Here is a 21,170-nt window from a genome sequence, read left to right as displayed (position 1 = left end):
GAACCGCCCTGAGTCCTTTGGGAGATAGGGCGGTATATAAATTCGAATAATAAAATAAAATAAATAAAATAAAAGTCGAGGCCTACCTGTAAATTAGAAGTAAATGACGGAATTCAAATTTAAATTACACTACACAACAACGTAACTCATTTGGCATCGGCTCCAATTTGGCTGAATACCCCAGTTTGAGAACCACGGTTTACGGCTCATGACACATGTGAACTCAACATTCTCGCTCCCTCAGCCAACCACATCCTACTACTCGGTCTGGAACTGGCTGTGACTTTGACAGTGTTGGAAAAAAGCAGGTTAAAAAATGTGCTGAGATGTTCTTTTGTGGCATTTCAATGACATTTTAAAAAAACCACACACACACACACACACACACACGTGAGTGAGACAATTTCACCATACGCGACCTTTATTGGCGATATCAGGGCGTCATTTATTATACAGAAGTCACATCACACCATTCTCTTCCAATTTAATCCACTTATAAATCTGTAGCAAAAGTGCACTTTTAATCTATAACATATTTTTTTTTCAATATTCTCTCCCTCTTTCAAGTCAGGTATTATTCGTAAAAACATTATCACCAAATATACAAAATACAAGCTTAGCCTTTTCCTATGCTGGGCGGCCGCCCCTGCCTTCCAATGGGGTGGGGTGGGGGCTTTGCCCACGGAGCTATCAGCTTCACCCACCAAAGAGGGGGTCTCCAGGGTGAAGTGGGTGAAGGATCTTTTGTGGTTTTGGAGACGTTTTCTAACCGAAAATTCATACCTAATGCATCAATAATGCATAAGCTGCCCACTAGTTGTCAACAGCTATTTTTGTTAGAGATGACCACCTCTGAAGAAAATTGGACTCTGGCATATTGGACTGAACATATCCACACCAGTTGCCCGCCTGAAGTAGGGAGACTCTTGAAATCTGAATTACTCAAAGACAAATGACGTGACATTATGTGCCGCTAATGGAATGTCACTGCTAACACTGCTAAAGGAAGCAGCTACTGTTAAGACAATGGCCGCAATCTTATAACCTCCCTGGAGGTCCCAGATACTCAGCTTGGTATCCTCGCTGAGGGTCATGTTCTTGGAAAGAGAGCTCCAACTTCTCCCAGGCCCCATGGAAACCTGTAGAACCTCTGATGCTCTGAAGTGAGCTAAGGCAAACGCAGGCGACTCTCCTCCTTCTTGGACATCGTCTGTGGAGTTTGGATGCTGCTGCAGAGATGGGACACCCTTGCAATGCAAAAGAAAGCTTTCCAATGGAAAAGTGAAACGATGGAGCCAAGGAAGCAAGGAAAACGCAGCTTATTGTTACCGGTGGGTGCAAGCCGGCCAAACCTTTGGAAGTAACAGTTTGCCTGACCTTCCAATCCCAGATTCAAGTTCAGCCGTTGCCATTTTCTGAGTCGATTCTCTTCTTGGAGATTCCCGGCAGAAGGTGATTTAGGAAAGCTTTAGGACGAGCAGAGATAATTTCCGAGTTCTCCCAAACAGGAAGCCCATTCTTATTACCGTTCATGTGGACTAACAAAGAAATCTATGCATTCGTCAAGGCGCACCAAGGGCTGCTGGGATCAGCTGCTGGGCACCAGGCCTTCTGAGAGGCTGCTGTGAAGAGGGAGAGGCACCAATGGTTCCCAAAGCCCAAACTGGCTTTTAGGTCACAGCCCAGACTAAGGTTCTTACGAGCCCAAATAATTCTGGCAGATTCTTCTCCACTGCACAATTTTTCCTCTCTTAAAAAGGCTTAGAGTTATAATGCGTAACATTGGAAAATCGATGCTAAGTTTGTTTAGTCTTCCTAATACTGCCTTATTTTTTCCCTCCGTTGAAGCAGCAACATCAGCATAAATGTGGACTGGAAAATTAGAGCTGGAGAGCAGGAGGGGATGAAGTTAAGAGGAACTCTTTTCAAGGCATCGATAGACCTTAGTTTAAGTCCCACCCCTGAATTGTTTTCAAGGCCAAAATCATAATTATTAATTAAACCTTAAAGTTTAGAGTGGTGATGTCCATTGACAGCATGTCGATCCATGCCGAGAATTGCTTCTTACGTGCAAAACTGAACCCTTAATAGATCCTGTTTCAGCAGACGGCACTTTTGGCTTAGAGAATAGCTCTGAGAAACTTGTTCTTTCAGTTTTTATGCTAGATGCGACCTGCAACACTTACATCTATTTCCTTTTCTGACTTCTACAGTATTGTGGTTCTGAGTCAAAATCTCTTTTTACAAAGGATTAACAGATTTATAAAGCATATAAAAATTACTTTCCAAGGAAAATTTTAAGAAAGAGACAAAGCTGAACAAATGTAGAATAAATAGTGTTATCGGAAATAAAAGTGACATCTTTAACAAAATCTTCAATCCTGTAAAAACGCCTAGTGTCCTTTTCCCATAGAAAAAAAAAGGTAAAAATTAAACCACGATGCTTCCAGGATGGTTTAAGCTGGCTGCAGTCTTGAATTACCAAAACTGCAACTTTCATCAACTTTCTTCCACTTGAGTCCAAAAAAAGGACAGGAATTCAGCAAATACCGGAGGGGAAATTGTTCTGTTAGAAAACAGAAAAATGGCAATAACGGAAACCAAAGAAGAGTCTTAAGCCACGACTGAACAGATTTTACAGTGTTACTTTAAAAATCACTTTCTTGGTTCTTGAAGAGTTAAGCAGCCAGGTTTCAAGTAGAGGTAAAAGATTTTGGAAGTTAGCAAGTATAAAATAGCCTAGAAAGAAAATCAAAGCAAAATGCATCCTTGCTCAAGACTGTTCTCTTCAAGGAAATGCACCACTTGATTGCCCACGATAACCAGGAGGAATTGTTTCTGCCATCACTTTGTTGTCCTTTCTGGGCACAGCCTTGATCCCTTCTTTTGTGCACAAGATGTCCCAAAAATGTGCCATCTCAGTCTCTTGATTGATAGAAAAGGATATATCCAGATTCTGAATTTTTGGAAATGTCTGAGGTCAATCCATAGAATTCTTCAATTGCTTGAGCGTCTATTTTCTACAATTTAAGAACAATGGAGAGGTTAATGGAGAGAGAGAATCAGAATCACTGTCAACATCCTCTGATCTACCATTTTCACACTCAGATTTTAAGCAGGTAAAGGAGAATATGTGTAGCTCAGGATTCAAATGAGGGGCCCTCTCTGAGTTTGGTTGTTTTCTTGTAGACATTTTATTACCCAAACTAGGTAACATCATCAGAACTACTGTGTTTCCCCGAAAATAAGACCCTGTCTTATATTGTTTTGAACCCTGAAATAAGCGCTTGGCTTTATTGCCTATGGATTAGGGGTGACATGTTAGCAATGTTCCCATATTTGAGGGGCTGCTACAAAGAAGAGGGGGGGGTGTGTCAGTCTATTTTCCAATTCACCAGAAGGCATGACAAAAAACAATGGATGGAAACTAATCAAGGAGAGAAGCAAGAACTAAGGAGAAATTTCCTGACAGTTGAGAACAATTAACCAGTGGAACGGCTTGCAAGCCTTCAGAAGCTGTGGTTGCTCCAACACTGGCAGCTTTTAAGAAGAGATTGGACAGCTACTTGTCTGGAATAGTAGGGTCTCCTGCTTGAGCAGGGGGGTGGACTAGAAGACCTTCCAACTCTGTTATATATTTCATTAAAATTCAGCTGCCAATCAAGTCAGTGGCCCTGGCTCCCCCCACTGAGAAGATGAGCACAAGGTAAGGGATGGTGCACAACTGTTTTAGCGCATGTGGCCCCTTCCCAACCAGAAAGGCAGGGAGAGCGCCAATTTCCCACTGTCATCTCTGGACAAACAAATGGACATTAAGAAGCAAAAGAAAAGGCTCCTGCTTTAAATATACATTTAAAGACATTAAATATGCAACCAATCAATGAATTAAAACAACCCACTTGCCCTTTGCTGCTATTAATGACTTCACTGCAAATTTAGCCACGTGTCCTGCAATCCATGGGGCTGAATGCATTTATCTGGCTCCACACAAAAAGAAGAGGTGGGCACTTCCCAGAGACAAGGAGCTGATGTGGCCTGTATAGGCAGTCCTCACCTTATGACCACAATTGAGCCCAAAATTTCTGCTGCGAAGCAAGGTATTTATTAAGTGAATGTTGCTCCATTTTACGACCTTTCTTGCCACAGTTCTTAAGTGAATCACTGCAGTTGTTAAGTTAATAACCTGGTTGTTAAGTGAATCTGGCTTCCCCCATTGGCTTTGCTTGTCAGATGGTCACAAAAGTGGATCACATGACCCTGGGATACAGCAATGGTCCTAAATACGAGTCAGTTGCCAAGCACCTGAATTATCTTCCCCCACATGGGGGATGTTGCAATGGTCGTAAGGGTGAAAAAATGGTCTTAAGTCACTTTTTTCAGTGCCGTTGTAACTTTGAATAGTCACTAAATGAACTGCTGTAAATCAAGGACTACTATGTAAGACTACAGACTTATGATTGTAATTCACATTCAATATTTTTCACCAGTCTAGGAAGCCAATCAAAGCATACCAGGTCCGCCTGGTGCGCCAGTTGCGCCCCTTTCTAGACCGGGATGCCCTATGCACGGTCACTCACGCCCTCGTGACGTCTCGCCTGGATTACTGCAATGCTCTCTACATGGGGCTCCCCTTGAAGGGCATCCGGAGGCTGCAGTTAGTTCAGAATACGGCTGCGCGGGTGATAGAGGGAGCCCCTCGTGGCTCCCGCATGACACCCATCCTGCGCAGACTGCACTGGCTACCTGTGGCCTTCCGGGTGCGCTTCAAGGTTCTGGTAACCACCTTTAAAGCGCTCCATGGTATAGGGCCGGGTTACTTACGGGACCGCCTACTGCTACCGGATACCTCTCACCGACCCGTGCGCTCTCACAGAGAGGGACTCCTCAGGGTGCCGTCAGCTAGGCAGTGCCGTCTGGCGACACCCAGGGGAAAGGCCTTCTCTATGGGGGCTCCCGCCCTCTGGAACGAACTCCCCCCAGGACTCCGTCAACTTCCGGACCTCCGAACCTTCCGTCGCGAGCTTAAAACACACTTATTTATCTGCACAGGACTGGATTAGATTTTAAATTTATAGGGGTTTTAAATTGGTTTTAATATTTATATTTATATTTTTTAATAATTCGGCATTAGAATAAGTTTTTTAATGATTATCTTAATTTGTATATAAATGTTTTATGTGCCTGTGAACCGCCCTGAGTCCTTCGGGAGATAGGGCGGTATACAAATATGAATAATAAATAAATAAATAAAATATTCTCAATAGATGACTTTTGCATCGCCGTCTACAGATAGTCCTTGACTTACAACCGTTTGTTTAGCAATCATTCAAAGTTATAACGGCACTAAAAAAAAGGGGGGGGGACTTACAACTGGTCCTTGCACTTTTAGCTGTTGCAGCATCCCCACGGTCACGTGATCAAAATCTTAACAACTAATATGTATTTACGTCTTGGGGGGGGGGGAGGTTACCAGATGGCCATGTGACCTTCCCAGCCAGCAAAGTCTGACAAGCAAAATCAATGGGAGAAGCCAGATTCACTTAATGACCACATGATTCACTTAACAACTGTGCTGATTTGCTTGACAACTGTAGCAAAAAAAAGTTGCAAAATCAGGCATGCTTAGCGACAGAAATTCTGGTTCCAGTTGTTGTTATGTTGAAAACTGCCAGTTATTTATAGCAGGGATATTCACAGGTTTTGGTTCAAAAAAAATCTAGATGTGTGATGATGAACCTATGGCATATGTGCCGGAAATGCCACGCAGAGCCATTTCTCTGGGCACGGAAGCCGTTGCCGTTTGCTCTTCCGGGTTCCAGCGCACCAGCCAACTGGTCTTCACATGCACGGGAGCACTAGAAACCAGAAGAGCAGCCACCCAGTGCGCATGCACACACCGGCCACCTGATCTTCCAGTTTCAGGCATTCATGCGCGTGCAAAGACCAGGTAGCCAGTGCGCCAGAACCTGGAACAGGCGACGGCTTGCACAGTCAAAGATGCAGAGAGGGGATCCCGGCGGTCGCTTCCTAGGGGAGCAAAGCTGTCAGCCAGGATGGGCGGGCTAGGGCTTCCTGCCCCAATGAGCTTCTTGCGCAGCCCCAGCCCTCCAGCCCACGGCACCGACACATATCCGTGGTCCGGAACACCTGGCCAGCTCAAGAAGCCCACTCAGGCGGAGAGAAACGTCTGTCCGACGCCGGGGTAAGAGGCGTACCAGCTGGAAGTGATTGCGCTCCCTTGGCAGAAGTGGTGGTGGTGGTGGGGGGGCTAAGCTGGCTCGTTCTCAGTGGCAGGCTGGCAGGGGGGCGCTTCATTGATACTCTTCCGGTTTCGCGTGCGCGCGCATGTGCACCGGCCAGCTGGTCTTTGTGTATGCCAGAAATCAGAAGACCAGGTAGCGCGCTGGAAACTGGGAAATCATATTCCCAGTGTGTGCATGTGCACCGGACAGCTGCTTTTTTGGCACACGGGCAAACTCCCATTTTGGCAGTTGGTGCCGAAAAGGTTCGCCAACACTGATCTAGATGATGGCCACCACAGCTGAATCAAAGCTGTCAGGTTTTTATGTACATTGCACATAAAAATTGGAAAATCTGCAGGGGCTCTGCCTGAATGCTTCAAAAGAGAGAACTCTGCTCTCAAAGTTATTAGCTTTCATGCAACAGAAACACTGAATGGCTAACAATTTTTTCTCCAGAGCTGAAAAAACCCTTCAGACTCAGCCCGGAAAAGTAAAACTGGCCCTTGTTTTCCTTCCCAACTCGCTCATCCTAGCAGTTAAGAGAAATCAATCAGACCGCAAAAGAGGCACTCACGGTGTCTATGTACATGTGAGTTTCAAGGGGGCAGCCAATCTAATATAGCTGCTTCCAATAGAGAAGTGCTTAAAATTTATGGAGTCTGGTAAGGCTGTAAGGACCCACCGGGTGGGCAGAGCAACCAGCCACAAAGTGATTTATCTAGCTCATTTTATTTAGCTACCCATTTCTAAAACCAAGAATGCTGCAAACTGAAAATTGTATTATAAAAAAATTATGTCTTCACAACAAGATGATTAAGGGCCTGGAGACAAAAACATATGAAGAACAGTTGCAGGAATTGGGTATGGCCAGTCTAGAGAAAAGAAGGCGGGGGGGGGGAGAAGGGTCAGGATAGCTGTATTCTAGTATTTGAGGGGCTGCCACAAAGAAGAGGAGGTCAACTTATTTTCCAAAGCACCAGAGGGCAGGACGAGTAACAGGACAAGAAACTAATCAAGCAGAGAAGCAACCTGGAATTGAGAAACTTCCTAACAGTGAGGACAATTAACCAACGGAACAGCTGGCCTCCAGAAGTTGTGGGTGCTCCATCACTGGAGGTTTTTAAGAAGAGACTGGACAGTCACTTGTCTGAACTGGTAGAGGCTCTCTTGCTTGAGCAGGGGGTTGCACTAGAAGTCCCTTCCAGCTCTATTCTAATTGACATCAAACTCTGCAGAAGTCTACATTTGTCTCACCTCTTGAATTGATTGGTTCAAGTATGAAATGTTGTATACTTCTGCTCTCACATGTCTGTGTGGAAAGCATTTATCCCATTTATTGTTATCATTGGTTGATGGAATATGTGATCAGTCAAAGTCAAACACAAAAATACCATCTGCAGTTAGAAATTGTACAGAATATTTGTAGCCCGGGCTGTGGATTTTGGCAGCAGTTCTGCCTCTGAGTTTGTTGTTTAGCTCCTGGATGTTTCATTACCAGACTAGGTAACATCTTCAGCAGGACTGTAGGTGAAGTGTTTTGTTCGCTTTTTCTTTTGCTAATATAGGTCCTGTGTGGTCAGTTGGTTGTATGACTGGTTGGTTGCGTGGCACAAAATTCAACTGGTGAGATTGTGGTCAATTCTGTCACTGATTTTGTCAGGCCTGAAAGCCATCTTTTGCATTGGGCCTTCAGGCCTGCCACGTTTCCTACTATAGGAAATAGGGAGGGGGGAATTGTATGGACCATGGGTGATATATAGTCATAATAACTTTCCTTTCTCAGAGAGTCAAGGACATCTTGCCCTGCACCTGGAGGGCTGGAACTGGGAGGCTAGAACTGGGAGGAACTGGAACTTGGAATGGTGCTTTGGTTGGACCATTTGATGGACAAGTGAGTGCTGGGCAGGGACTTGGACTTTCCTTTGGGTGGGGAAAACTTGGAAGCTTTCAGATTTGGGTTTTCCCAGATGTGCCAATATGACATCTCTAATAAAATGGAACTTTGAGGAACTTCTAGCCTCGGAGTCTTCTTTCGTTATGGGTGTTACTTGGAACCCTGACATTAACCCAAATTAACCTTGACAGATTGTTTGTTTGTTTGGATGGTTCGGTTTCTGATAGGTTCATATGTTGGTTCTAAGTCTAAACTGCAAGCCTGGCGAACCAACCGCTGCCAAAAAAACAATTTGCAGGGTCTAAAATGCTTCTTTTGGCTTCATCAGATTTCTTATCTGTAGCTCTTCTGACAATTGGCCAAGCTAAACCATGGTTAATTACAGGTAGTCCTCAACTTACAACCACAACTGAGCCCAGAATTTTTGTTAAGTGAGTTTTGCCCTATTTTATGGTCTTTCTTGCCCCAGTTGTTAAGTGAATCCCTACAGTTAAGTTAGTAACACGGTTGCTAAATGAATCTGGTTTCTCCACTTTGGTTGTCAGAAGGTCGCAAAAAGTATCACATGACTTTGGGACACTGCAACTGTCATAAATATGAATCAGTTGCCATGCATCTGAATTTTGATCAGGTGACTGTGATGCTGCAGTGGTCGTAAGTGTGAAAAATGGCCATAAATCCCTTTTTCAGTGCCATGGTAACTTCGAAAGGTCACTAAATGAACTATTTTAGCCAAGACTACCTGTAATAACCTTGTTACCACGCTGACGGACTACGTTGGTCATCACCTGGCAGAATACTGCTGCTCAGTTATTAAACGGTGTGTGAGGCCTTTACACAAGTGTTCCACAACTTGGGAATTCTGGGAGTTGAAGTTCACACATCTTAAAGCTGCTGAGGCTTTGATCAAAACGGCTTTACACCTCATGCCATAATTTATCTGCTCCCTTATTCACGTCTTCAGAATCTCCGAAACTGCCGTTGGTTTGTATAATCCTAAGAAGCCTGGAACCCTTTTCCTAATTCCATTCAATTTTTGAGATTTTTGGACGAGACTTCGTCCTCCTTGGCTATGAAACCATCTTATTTGGACACTGTCCTAAGCATTTTACAGCTCCTCACCCAATCTCAAGAGGTTCAATAGACTTCTCGAGTCTTTGGCTGTACGGTATTATTGTTGCATTGTGCCTTTTTGATGTCATTTGAAGTCTTGTTAGTATTGATTTATTGGGGCTGGAACTGTTGTTTGCATGATTGATTACAAAGAGTTTGTATTTATATTTAGGTACAAAAGCAGACGCTGAAAATAGTTTTGAGCCAAAGTTATTACAAAGCACTGGAACAAGAGCCCAACCTACCTCTACGATGTCATCATCGAAGAGCAACCAAAAGCCGTGGCTCTTCACAATGGTGATATAATGTCCACGATTTGGACCACTGCAACAAAGGAAAATGGTAATGTTACTGCTGGATATGGATATGTAGACTCGAACTATGGTTCTCCTACGACTTTTATCTCCAAAAGCCTCTTTGACATGAATGGAAGTAACACCGGTTGTGCTCCCATCTGTTTCAGGTGAAGCTGTGGCTGATTTTCTGATTCAGCTCTGAGGAATCCCTGATCTTCATCGAGACGGAAGGAAGGATGAGGACTGGAGAGAAGGCATCTTTGCTTGATTAAAGGCAAGAGCCACTCGGTTCGGACTTCTGATCCCAAAGCTTTCCCACAGTCCCAAGAGGGTATCACCACTGAGTGGTAAAGCAATGATAAGAGTACAGGTAATCCTCGACTTATGACCGCAATTGAGCCCAAAATGTATGTTGCTAAGGGAGACATTTGTTAAGTGATTTTTGCCCCATTTTACGACCATTCTAGCCACAATTGTTAAGTGAATCCCTGCAGCTGTTAAGTTCGTAACATGGTTGTTAAGTGAATCTGGCTTCCCCATGGACTTTGCTTGCCAGGAGGTCACAAAAGGGGATCACGTGACCCTGGGACTCTGCGACTGTCACAAACGGGTCTATCTAGACCCGTTCCAGTCCGGCTTCCAGCCCGGGCATAGCACGGAGACAGCTTTGGTCGCGTTGGTGGATGACCTCTGGAGGGCCAGGGATAGGGGTTGTTCCTCTGCCTTGGTCCTGTTAGATCTCTCGTCGGCTTTTGATACCATCGACCATGGTATCCTGCTGCACCGGTTGGAGGGGTTGGGAGTGGGAGGCACCGTTTATCGGTGGTTCTCCTCCTACCTTTCCGACCGGTCGCAGACGGTGTTGGCAGGGGGGCAGAGATCGGCCGCGAGGCACCTCACTTGTCGGGTGCCGCAGGGGTCGATTCTCTCGCCCCTCCTGTTCAACATCTATATGAAGCCGCTGGGCGAGGTCATCAGTGGCTTTGGGGTGAGTTATCACCTGTACGCTGATGATACTCAGCTGTACTTTTCCACCCCAGGCCACCCCAGCGAAGCTGTTGAAGTGCTGTCCCGTTGTCTGGAGGCCGTATGGGTCTGGATGGGGAGAAACAGACTCAGACTCAATCCATCCAAGACGGAGTGGCTGTGGATGCCGGCATCTCGGTAGAGTCAGCTGCAACCGCAGCTGACTGTTGGGGGCGAGTCACTGGCCCCAACGGAAAGGGTGCGCAACTTGGGCGTTCTCCTGGATGGACGGCTGTCGTTCGAAGACCATTTGGCGGCCGTCTCCAGGAGAGCTTTTTACCAGGTTCGCCTGGTCCGCCAGTTGCGCCCCTTTCTTGACCGGGATGCCTTATGCACGGTCACTCATGCTCTCGTCACTTCTCGCCTGGATTATTGCAATGCTCTCTACATGGGGCTCCCCTTGAGGTGCACTCGGAGACTTCAGTTAGTCCAGAATGCAGCTGCGCGGGTGATTGAGGGAGCACCACGTTGCTCCCGGGTAACACCACTCCTGCGCAGTCTGCACTGGCTACCTGTGGTCTTCCGGGTGCGCTTCAAGGTTTTGGTCACCACCTTCAAAGCGCTCCATGGCTTAGGGCCGGGTTACTTACGGGACCGCCTGCTGTTACCACATGCCTCCCACCGACCCGTACGCTCACACAGAGAGGGTCTTCTCAGGGTGCCGTCCGCCAAGCAGTGTCGGCTGGCGGCCCCCAGGGGAAGGGCCTTCTCTGTGGGAGCACCTACGCTCTGGAACGAACTTCCCCCCAGTTTACGCCAATTGCCTGACCTCCGGACCTTTCGCCGGGAACTGAAAACTTATTTATTTATCCAAGCGGGACTGGCCTGATTTTTAAATGCTAAATTTTTTAAATTCTTAAATCTTAAATTTTAATTGTATTTTATTGGGTATTTTATATGGTCAATTGGACGGTTTTAATTTCGGCCTTTTTGGAATAAGTTTTTTAATTGTTATTTTAGTTTGTATATAAATTGTTTTAATGCAGGCTGTACACCGCCCTGAGTCCTTCGGGAGAAGGGCGGTATAAAAGTTTAATTAAATAAATAATTAAATAAATAAATAAATATGAACCAGTGGCCAAATATCTGCATTTTGATCATGTGACCACAGGGACATTGCAATAGCCGTAAGTGTGAAAAATAGCACTAGCAATAGCACTGAGACTTATATACCGCTTCACAGTGCTTGTACAGCCCTCTCCAAATGGTCTATAGAGTCAGCCTCTTGCCCCCGACAATCTGGCTCCTCATTTTACCGACCTCAGAAGAATGGAAGGCTGATCATGGTCATAAGCCACTTTTTTCAGTGCTGTTGTAACTTTGAATGGTCACTAAATAAACTATTATAAGTCAAAGACTACCTGTAGTGCACAAGTGGAGGTCTTTGGGAATAAAAACTAGTTCAGCCGTCAGGAGTCTCTCCTGAATTCTATAGACGAGTGGTCGAACGACTAGCCTTGTGGTACGACCGAAACAATCTGGAACTGAACACACTCAAAACCGTAGAAATGGTGGTAGACTTTAGGAGAAACCCTTCCATACTTCCACCTCTCACAATACTTGACAACACAGTATCAACAGTAGAGACCTTCGAATTTCTAGGTTCTATCATATCGCAAGATCTAAAATGGACAGTTAACATCAAAAACATCATCAAAAAAGGTCACAACAAAGAATGTTCTTTCTGCACCAACTCAGAAAGCTCAAACTGCCCAAGGAGCTGCTGATTCAGTTCTACAGAGGAATTATTGAGTCTGTCATTTGCACCTCTATAACTGTCTGGTTCGGTTCTGCAACCCAACAAGAAAGACACAGACTTCAGAGGATAATTAGAACTGCAGAAAAAATAATGGTTACCAACCTGCCTTCCACTGAGGACCTGTATACTGCATGAATCAAGAAGAGGGCCGTGAAAATATTTACAGATCCCTCACATCCAGGACATAAAGTGTTTCAACTCCTACCCTCAAAATGACTCTATAGAGCACTGCACACCAGAACAACTAGACACAAGAACAGTTTTTTCCCGAAGGCCATCACTCTGCTAAACAAATAATTCCCTCAACACTGTCAAACTATTTACTAAATCTGCACTACTATTAATCTTCTCATCGTTTCATCACCAATCTCTTTCCACTTATGACTGTATGACTATAACCTTGTTGCCGGTAATCCTTGTGATTTATATTGATATTGATTGTTCCTGATTGTTTATTTGTGCCCTGTGATTATCATTAAGTGTTAAATTTGTACCCTATGACCTTCATTTGTGTTGTAAATGTTGTACCTTGATGAAGGTATCTTGTCCTTTTATGTACACTGAGAGCATATGCATCACACTTGGCCAATAAAGATTTCTATTCTATTCTATTCTATTCTATTCTATTCTATTCTATTCTATTCTATTCTATTCTATTCTATTCTATTCTATTCTATTCTATTCTATTCTATTCTATTCTGAATAGATTTAGCTTCCTCCTGAAGGCCAAATAAGAACAGGCCCTCTCTCCATAAAAGTTAGGGACAATTCCCCATCATAGGGTGGAAGGCTCTGGGGTGTGGCTTTGCACTCATCCAGATTTCCCCACTTTCACCCACTCTCTGCACTGGCTTCCCGGACCTTCTCTTGCTACAATGAATCCTTGATTAAAGGTGGATATTCTGTATTTCTACTCCTGGGTTCAACATTGGTTGGATAGATGAGACTTTTGGCTTGCACCATAACCACTGGATAGGAAAAATAAGAATCACATGTATCCTTGACTTACAACAGTTTGTTTAGTGACCATTCAGTTACAACGGCACTGAAAAACGTGAGTTGTGACCGTTATTCACACTTACGTCCGTTGCAGCATTCCCATAGTCACATGATCATGGCATGTATTTTGACGGTTGCTGTCAGGTCCCAGGGTCACGTGATCCTCTTTTGCGAGCTTCTGACAAGCAAATTCAACAGGGAAGCCAGATTCCTTTAACAAACATGTGACTAACTTAACAATGGCAAGAAGAGTTGTAAAATGGGGCAAAACTCACTTAACAATTGTCTCACTTAGCAACATAAATTTTGAGTTCAATCACTTGTGGTCGTAAACTGAGGACTACCTGTATAGGTTTGAGTACACATTTTTTATGTTGCGTTTTAAGCATTGCTGAATTTAAGGGATCTGCCACACAAACTGAATAAATAACATAAAGGCAAAAGCTGTCCGTGAATAGTAGACTTGTCTCCAGCCAAGATAACATGTCCTAAAATATATGTGACAACCTAAGCCTTGTTTGTACGGACAGAAGGCGACACACTTTGTGCTAGACCAGCATGTGCAAATCCACAACTCACAGAACAGCACCAATCATGGTTTGGTGAGCAAATGTGGTTACACAAATCATGCGGAGTGCGATGTGGGAGTTCAATCTATGGCTTGGGTAGGACCCTCTAGAGGGAAAGAATGACTCTATATTACACACCTCTTCTACAAGAACTAATTAGGGAGGCTTGTAAGTCGGCACCGAGAACAAAGCCAAAATTAATGGATTCAATAAACATTCGCAAAATATGCAGCTTAATCACCCAGTGGTGCTGCTATAAAAAACCTTAAATCATTTGGCTAAGCTGCTATAATATCTTCTTTGTTCCAATAATAGCTGGTTTCAATTTTCCTTTGCAGTAGATGAAGGTCCCATAAATAAAGCAACATTTTCTATCGATCTGTTTAACTGATATGCACATTTTAAAATGCGCCTATCAATTATACACCCAAAGAGGAAAAAAAAGCAAATGGTTCCTGTGGGGAGAGAAGATGAGGGATCTTCTTGAACACAATCCTATCATCCTTCTCCACTGCAGCTATCCCAGGGATGCAGATCCAGACCAAACAGGGAAAGCTGGTAGAGCAAGATATGCAGGGTAGTCCTCGACTTACAACCGTTCATTTTCTGACCATTTGAAGTTACAATGGCAGTAAAAAACCTGACTTATGACCGTTGCAGCATCCTCATGGTCACGTGATAAAAAATTCAGACACTCGGCAACTGACACATGTTTATGACGGTTGCAGTGTCCCCGGGTCATGTGATGACCTTTCAAAACCTTCTGACAAGCAAAGTCAAGGGGGAAACCAGGTTCACTTAACAACGGTGTTATCGTCTTAATAACTGCAGTGATTCTCTTAACAACTCTTAACATAAAATAAGGCAAAATTCACTTAACAACTTTCTTGTTTAACAGCAGAAATTTGGAGCTTAATTGTGGCCATAAGTCGAGGACTACGTACGCAAAGGCCAGAACGTAAATGAAATGGAGGAAAACGGTGCCGAATGAAAGGATTTCTTCTTTTCAGTTTGCAATGGGGGGCTACAATAAAGGATTGGGTAAGAGGCAGTGAGATTCAAGGATGGAGGGGATCTGCTAAGAACAAACAACAGCTGACTGAGAACAACTTTAGCTTAGAAAGTTCTCCAGCAGAAGGGGGAAGTTAATTGGGGTGGGGGTGGGGAGATGTGAGACAAATAGCCCTGTCTGGAATTGCATGCAGTTACCTCTGATGGCTGATCTACCCCTTTCCCAAATGGGAATGCTAGCCTAAATCTGTCCTTAGGTCTAAGCTGGGTGGTGGTGTCTCCCTGAAGTTCACCTGCAACTCTGGAAACACCAGGGGGCTGTAACTTATCTATGACTTGGTGCTCTCTGAGCGTGGTGGTTTTCTTGCAGGTGTTTCAACTGCCGACTAGGTAATGTCAGTATTAATCCGAGCACTGATGAGGTTACCTAGCTGGTTAAAGAAACACTTGCAAGAAAACAACCGAGCTCAGAGAGCATTATGGACCCCTCCTCTTCCTCTTCCCTCCACACTGCAAAGCCCATTCTTTTCTAGCACTGAGGATATTACCTAGTTGGGTCAAAGGAGAGTATTTGTAGCTCAGGGTTGAAATGAGGGGTCCTTGGTGCTCTCTGTGCTTGCTTGTCTTCTTGCAGACGTTTCATTGCCCTAACTAGGTAACATCATCAGTGCTACCGGTAGTAAGGAGTGCTGTTTGCTGTCAGTTTATATAACTGTGTTGTTTACTGATGGCTCTAGTTGGCTCATGAAACATCTGCAAGAAAACCATCAAGCTTAGAGAGCACCAAGGACCCCAGAGCTCTGAGTTACAAATGTTCTCTTTGATTAGTAACACCTATGATTTTGGGGGGGTGGTATTTACCTGCCACAGTGCACCACCACAGCCACGAGATCATACATTCGGTCTGGGTTTGTAGCGTCTCCTGATGTGTTGAAGAGTCGAAGCTCTAGAGGAAAGACCACGCGATAGGAAAGTTTGGTGTATCGGTGTAGCTGGTCCATGTATTTAAACCTTTTCAAGTGCAGAGCGAGAATCATGGGCAGCTTTTTCACTCGCATCCTTGATTGGCAATGTAAGATCAAAAGAGAAAGAAAAAATAAAAAAGCAATTCTTACAAAACCATGCACAATTCCAGAGTTAATTAAGATTTAAAAAATAACCCTAAGTGAATAAAATACAGGTAGTCCTCATGAACAGAACTGAGCCCAAAAATTATGTTGTTGAGTGAGACATTTGTTAAGTGAATTGTACCCCATTTTGCAACCTTTCTTGCCTCAATTAAGTGAATCACTACAGATGATAAGTCAGTAGCCCAGTTGTTAAGTGAATTTGGCTTCCCCATTGACTCTGCTTGTCAGAAGGTCGCAAAAGCTGTTCAGGGGACTCCAGGGCACTGCAACGGTCACAAGTATGAACCAGTTGCCAAGCATCCGAATTTTGAGCACACGATCGATCATGGGGGTGCTAGAAAGATCGTAACTGTGAAAAGCGGTCGTAAGTCACTTTTTTCAGTGCTTTGAATGGTTACTAAACGGACGGTTCTAAATCGAGGACTACCTGTAGCGTTCGATAAAATTTTTGCCCCCCCCCCCCCATACACACACACACACACAAAACAAAACAAAACAAAAAGACAGGAAAGATTTGAAGCAGACTTCCTGAAAGATGTGGCTATGGGATGACTTGAGCACTAAGGAACAACTGAATAGAATAGAATAGAATAGAATTTTTTATTGGCCAAGTGTGATTGGACACACAAGGAATTTGTCTTGGTGCATATGCTCTCAGTGTACATAAAAGAAAAGATACGTTCATCAGGGTACAACATTTACAACACAATTGATGGTCAATATATCAATATAAATCATAAGGATTGCCAGCAACAAAGTTACAGTCATATAGTCATAAGTGGAAAGAGATTGGTGATGGGAACGATGAGAAGATTAATAGTAGTGCAGATTTAGTAAATAGTTTGACAGTGTTGAGGGAATTATTTGTTTAGCAGAGTGATGGCCTTCGGGGAAAAACTGTTCTTGTGTCTAGTTGTTCTGGTGTGCAGTGCTCTATAGCGTCGTTTTGAGGGTAGGAGTTGAAACAGTTTATGTCCAGGATGCGAGGGATCTGCAAGACAGCTAATAATTCAGACCCAAACCACCAACCAAATAAATTGGCTAATATTGACAAAGAAATCAGAAAAAAAATGCATTTATTTATTCTCAATTTTTAAAATCCCACCTTTATTATTGTTCATAAATATCTCAAGGTATCAAACATATGTAAAGCTCCTTCCTTCTCCTATTTTCCCCATAAAAACAACCCTGTGAGGTGGGTTGGGCTGGCTGAGAGGGACAGGCTAAAATCACTCAGCTGGCTTTTATGCTTAAGGCAGGGCAAGAAAGGCTGACCCAAAAGTCACCCAGCCGACTTTTATGTCCTAAGGTGGAACTAGAACTCACTCTCTCCTGATTTCTAGTTTGGTGTCTGACTACTAGACCAAATTAAGGGCCTCTTGTTCCCCACCCCCCACCCACCCCCCCTCCCCATATCAAGAAAACTCAAAGTTTGGAGTGAACAATAAGAGTCAAATTCTAAAGAAATACCATCTGGTCCTGTACAGAATTTATTCCACTATTCTGTTTGCCTCTTTATTTGGTATGATTAATTTCACGGTTCCACACCTGAAATTCACAAGCTTATTCAGGCTCCAAGAACCATCGGATGTCACTGCTCTGAAAAATTCCTTGGCCCCCTACGGCCCCAGAATCAGTGAAGCCTCTCTTGGAAGGAGAAATCAACCCCTGAACTACAGTAAGGATTGCAGATGAGTTGCTGATCCACTTTCAATTTAAGGTTTTCTTCAAGGAAAAAAACTTCAGAATTGTGGTCATGAGTAATACTAATGTTATCTTTGCGTCTGCAGAGTTAATCATGAAAAATAAAAAATGAACAGAATTATCAGGGAAAGAATTATTCAGCTACTTTTTCTTTCTCATGTAGAAACTCATTTGGCCATTCTTCACATTTCTGAGATTATGCCAAATGCTTTTCAATACACCTCAATAAACTACAACACATTTCACATTCGTTTTCTCTATATACTTTTTATTACAAAGATACAACAAGAAGATAAAAACTAACACAAACTAATATCATGAGGAAGAAGTTACTTATGTGTGAGTTGGGAAGAAAGAAAGAAGGAAGGAAGGAAGGAGGGAGGGAGGGAGGGAGGGAGGGAGGGAGGGAGGGAGGGAGGGAGGGAGGAAGGAAGGAAGGAAGGAAGGAAGGAAGGCAAGCAAGCATAAACTGCAAGGTAAGAAAAAAGCTGAAGAAAAGTAACATACAAAGAAAGCAAAATGCAGAGAAGTGGCTTCTAAAATTCTTCACAACAGTTATAAATAAAATATACCGTATTTCACCCTCTCTCTAAAGTTCCATCATATTACTCCAGTTTCTATAATCTGTTTAATCATCAAAACCAGAAATCACAAGTTCATTAGAAATGTCTCTTTCCTAAACATCCTTTTCAACTATAAAGTGTGGGGGAGTTGATTCCTTCTCAGCATAGTCTACCTGCCAGGCAGGTCTGTTGTAAACGTATCAAGAACCGAAGTCCTTGGTGGGTCCCAGATATGTAATAAAAATGCATCTTGGCCTCACCTCTTCTGGGCTTCCTGTTTACTGCGACACTGCTCACAGTAGTACTTGTATTCGCTGCACAGCGTCTCGGTGTTACTGAACCCTCTGCAAAATGGAAGATTGCGACAGAAGTTATAATTGATCAGGTTTTCCAGCACTGAACAGATTTTCTCTGGGTCATCTGTACGGAGCTCCCACACAGGACAAAGATGCCTCTGTTTGCAGTGGGAAATGCAAATGTCACACAGCACCACAAAATGGGCAGTTTAATGGCTGAAGCTAATCCCTCTTCTATTTTTCCCCCTGTCTCCTTTAGGCCCCATCCCTAAATGACTCAGAGTAGGAACAGTAAAGAAAAGCCACTTATGACGACTTTATTAGACTGGGACCCTTTTGTGGCTAACATAAATTCCAATCAAGTAATTGCTGCTGCTAATTTATTGTGTGTGGGTTTGTGCCTGCGAGATCCCTTCATTAGCGAGATCATTAGCACATCGGCACAGTGATTCAGGGATTTGCAGTTGTATGATGGCCAAAGCAAGCAAATAACTCTCCCTGAAACTCTATTAGAAATCTTACAAAAGGCAGAATACGCATAGTTAAATAAAAATAAATAACACTCTAGGAAGCTATTTAATGTATTAGTGTTGGCTCAGGGCTTCCGTGTCCTGGATTAAATAAAGGATCCTTGTTCTATCTGGCTGCATTTTCTGTTTTTGTTGAAACGTGTACCTCAGGCAGTGGGTGATTGATGTATTTTGTTCCACGTCAACCGACAGGTCCAGAAAATCTTCATCTTTGCTGCTCACCTTGAAGAGGTAAAAATGCAGATTTTAGAATCTTTAAGAAATAGAATGAAGAATGTATAACTATACAGCATCTAATTCCTAGCAATTGTTCTCGGCTAAATCTTTCATCTCAGTGAAGGATCCTGAGCCAGTCACGTTCCCTACATTTACTCCTAGGAATGGGGGTTTTAGGCTTGCCTTCATTACAAGTAGTCCTCGACTTATGTAACAATTTCTGTTGCTAAGCGAGATAGCTATTAAAAGAATTTTGTCCCATTTTACAGCCTTTTTTTGCCACAGTTGTTAAGTGAAACACTGCAGTTATTAAGTTAGTAACATGGTTGTTAAGTGAATCTGGCTTCCCCATTGACTTTGCTGTCAGAAGGTCACAAAAGGGGATCATGTAACCCCGGGACACTGCAACCGTCATAAATATGAACCAATTGCCAAGTGTCTGAATTTCCATCACGTGACCAAGGGGATGCTATAACAGTCATAAAGCGTAGAAAAATCACTTTTAAGTCACTTTTTTCAGTGCCGTTGTAACTTTGAACGGTCACTAAACAAACTGTTGTAAATGACTGAGGCCATTTTGAGACTTCAGTGCTGACAGGACAGGATTACCGGTACAGTTCCAAAAAATCAGTGACAACTGTTACATTATGGAGGCAAACGTTATAGGTTACTAGACTCTATTTCAGTGTTTCTTAATTTCAGCAATGTATGGAATTCAGCTCCCAGAATCCCCCCAGCCAGCATGTGAGGACTTCAACTCCCAAAATTCCCCAGCATATAATTCTGAGAGCTAAAAGCCACACACCTTAAAGTTACTAAAGCTGAGAAACACCGTCCCACACCATCCATCCCAGCATTTTTGCAGTGGAGACATGTTTCAAAAAGAAACAAAAAAGTTATGAATTGAGAAACTGAATCCCAAAGCTTCAGATCCAAAGTATTAATATGCTCAAATCGGGATCTTTAGACTAAAGAATGTAACAGGACACTTTGTTTACTTTTGTCTACTTCAAGGAGAAAAAACTACCCTAATCAAGGAACTACAAAGGAGAAAACCACACATCTCCCATCATTGGCAGGGCAAGCTACTGCATATAAAGAGGACGCAAACCCAACTCTCTCGCACTGATGACGTTACCTACTTGGGCAGTGAAACATCAGCAAGCGAACAACCAAGCTCAGAGAGCATCCAAGATGCCAGAACAAGAACTGAGATAAGAGTGGGGCAGAGTTATGAACTTCATGCCCTCCCACAAGCTTCTTGAAAGCAGACCAAGCCAGTTATGGCAGGAAACACTGTGTGTTGTGTCTTGTCCGCTCTCACCGCAGCCGGGGTCTGCTTATCTGCTCCCGAACACGGAGGAATGTATGCCTCCCGGCCCCAGTCCTGGCTCCATGCCCAGACAAGCTGCAGAGGAGGGGGCACCTCCCGGTCCCAGCCCTGGCTCCATGCCCAAGCAGGCTGCAGAGGAGGGAGCATCCCCCGGCCCCAGCCCTGGCTCCATGCCCAGGCAAACGGAGCAGCTAGACCCCTCCCCCTCCTCCACAGCATGTGAGCCTGAGGAAAGTTTACTTCCAACAGCTGATTGGAGTGACCCTCGCATCAGAAGATTGGATAGGCGGAGGCAACAGAAGGAAGGGAGGGGCAGGCCTTAATGAGTGCTGAGTCATGGAGCCACACCCCATGGCCTATATAAAGGATCTGCTTTCTGGCAGTCTCTGAGTCAGGCAAAGTCGAACTTATCTTGCTGAAGTCACTTACTGGTCTCCTGCCTGCTCTGAGGACTTTGCTAGGACTTTGGGCAGAGCTGCAGAGGCAAGC

General features: G+C 43.9%; 1 protein-coding gene across 3 annotated transcripts in view; it reads right to left on the bottom strand.

Moving 5' to 3' along the window:
- Positions 1–391: 391 nt before the first annotated feature.
- Positions 392–21,170, bottom strand: part of LOC131205019 (ubiquitin carboxyl-terminal hydrolase 12-like) — a 66,446-nt gene continuing 45,667 nt past the window's right edge. For 2 of the 3 annotated variants that reach the window (XM_058196806.1, XM_058196808.1), the window contains 5 exons: positions 19,278–19,354; positions 18,567–18,650; positions 15,771–15,968; positions 9,495–9,573; positions 392–3,020 (listed from right to left, as the gene is read on the bottom strand). In XM_058196806.1, coding sequence (XP_058052789.1) covers positions 2,919–3,020; positions 9,495–9,573; positions 15,771–15,968; positions 18,567–18,650; positions 19,278–19,354 — 540 coding nt within the window. In that variant the 3' untranslated portion in view covers positions 392–2,918. The remainder of the gene's footprint in view (positions 3,021–9,494; positions 9,574–15,770; positions 15,969–18,566; positions 18,651–19,277; positions 19,355–21,170) is intronic. The other variant, XM_058196807.1, reaches the window with a different exon arrangement.

This window comes from Ahaetulla prasina, chromosome 11 (genome assembly GCF_028640845.1).
Source record: "Ahaetulla prasina isolate Xishuangbanna chromosome 11, ASM2864084v1, whole genome shotgun sequence".
In the NCBI taxonomy this organism is placed as follows: Eukaryota; Metazoa; Chordata; class Lepidosauria; order Squamata; family Colubridae; genus Ahaetulla; species Ahaetulla prasina.
This window is presented reverse-complemented; position numbering and strand designations above follow the sequence as displayed.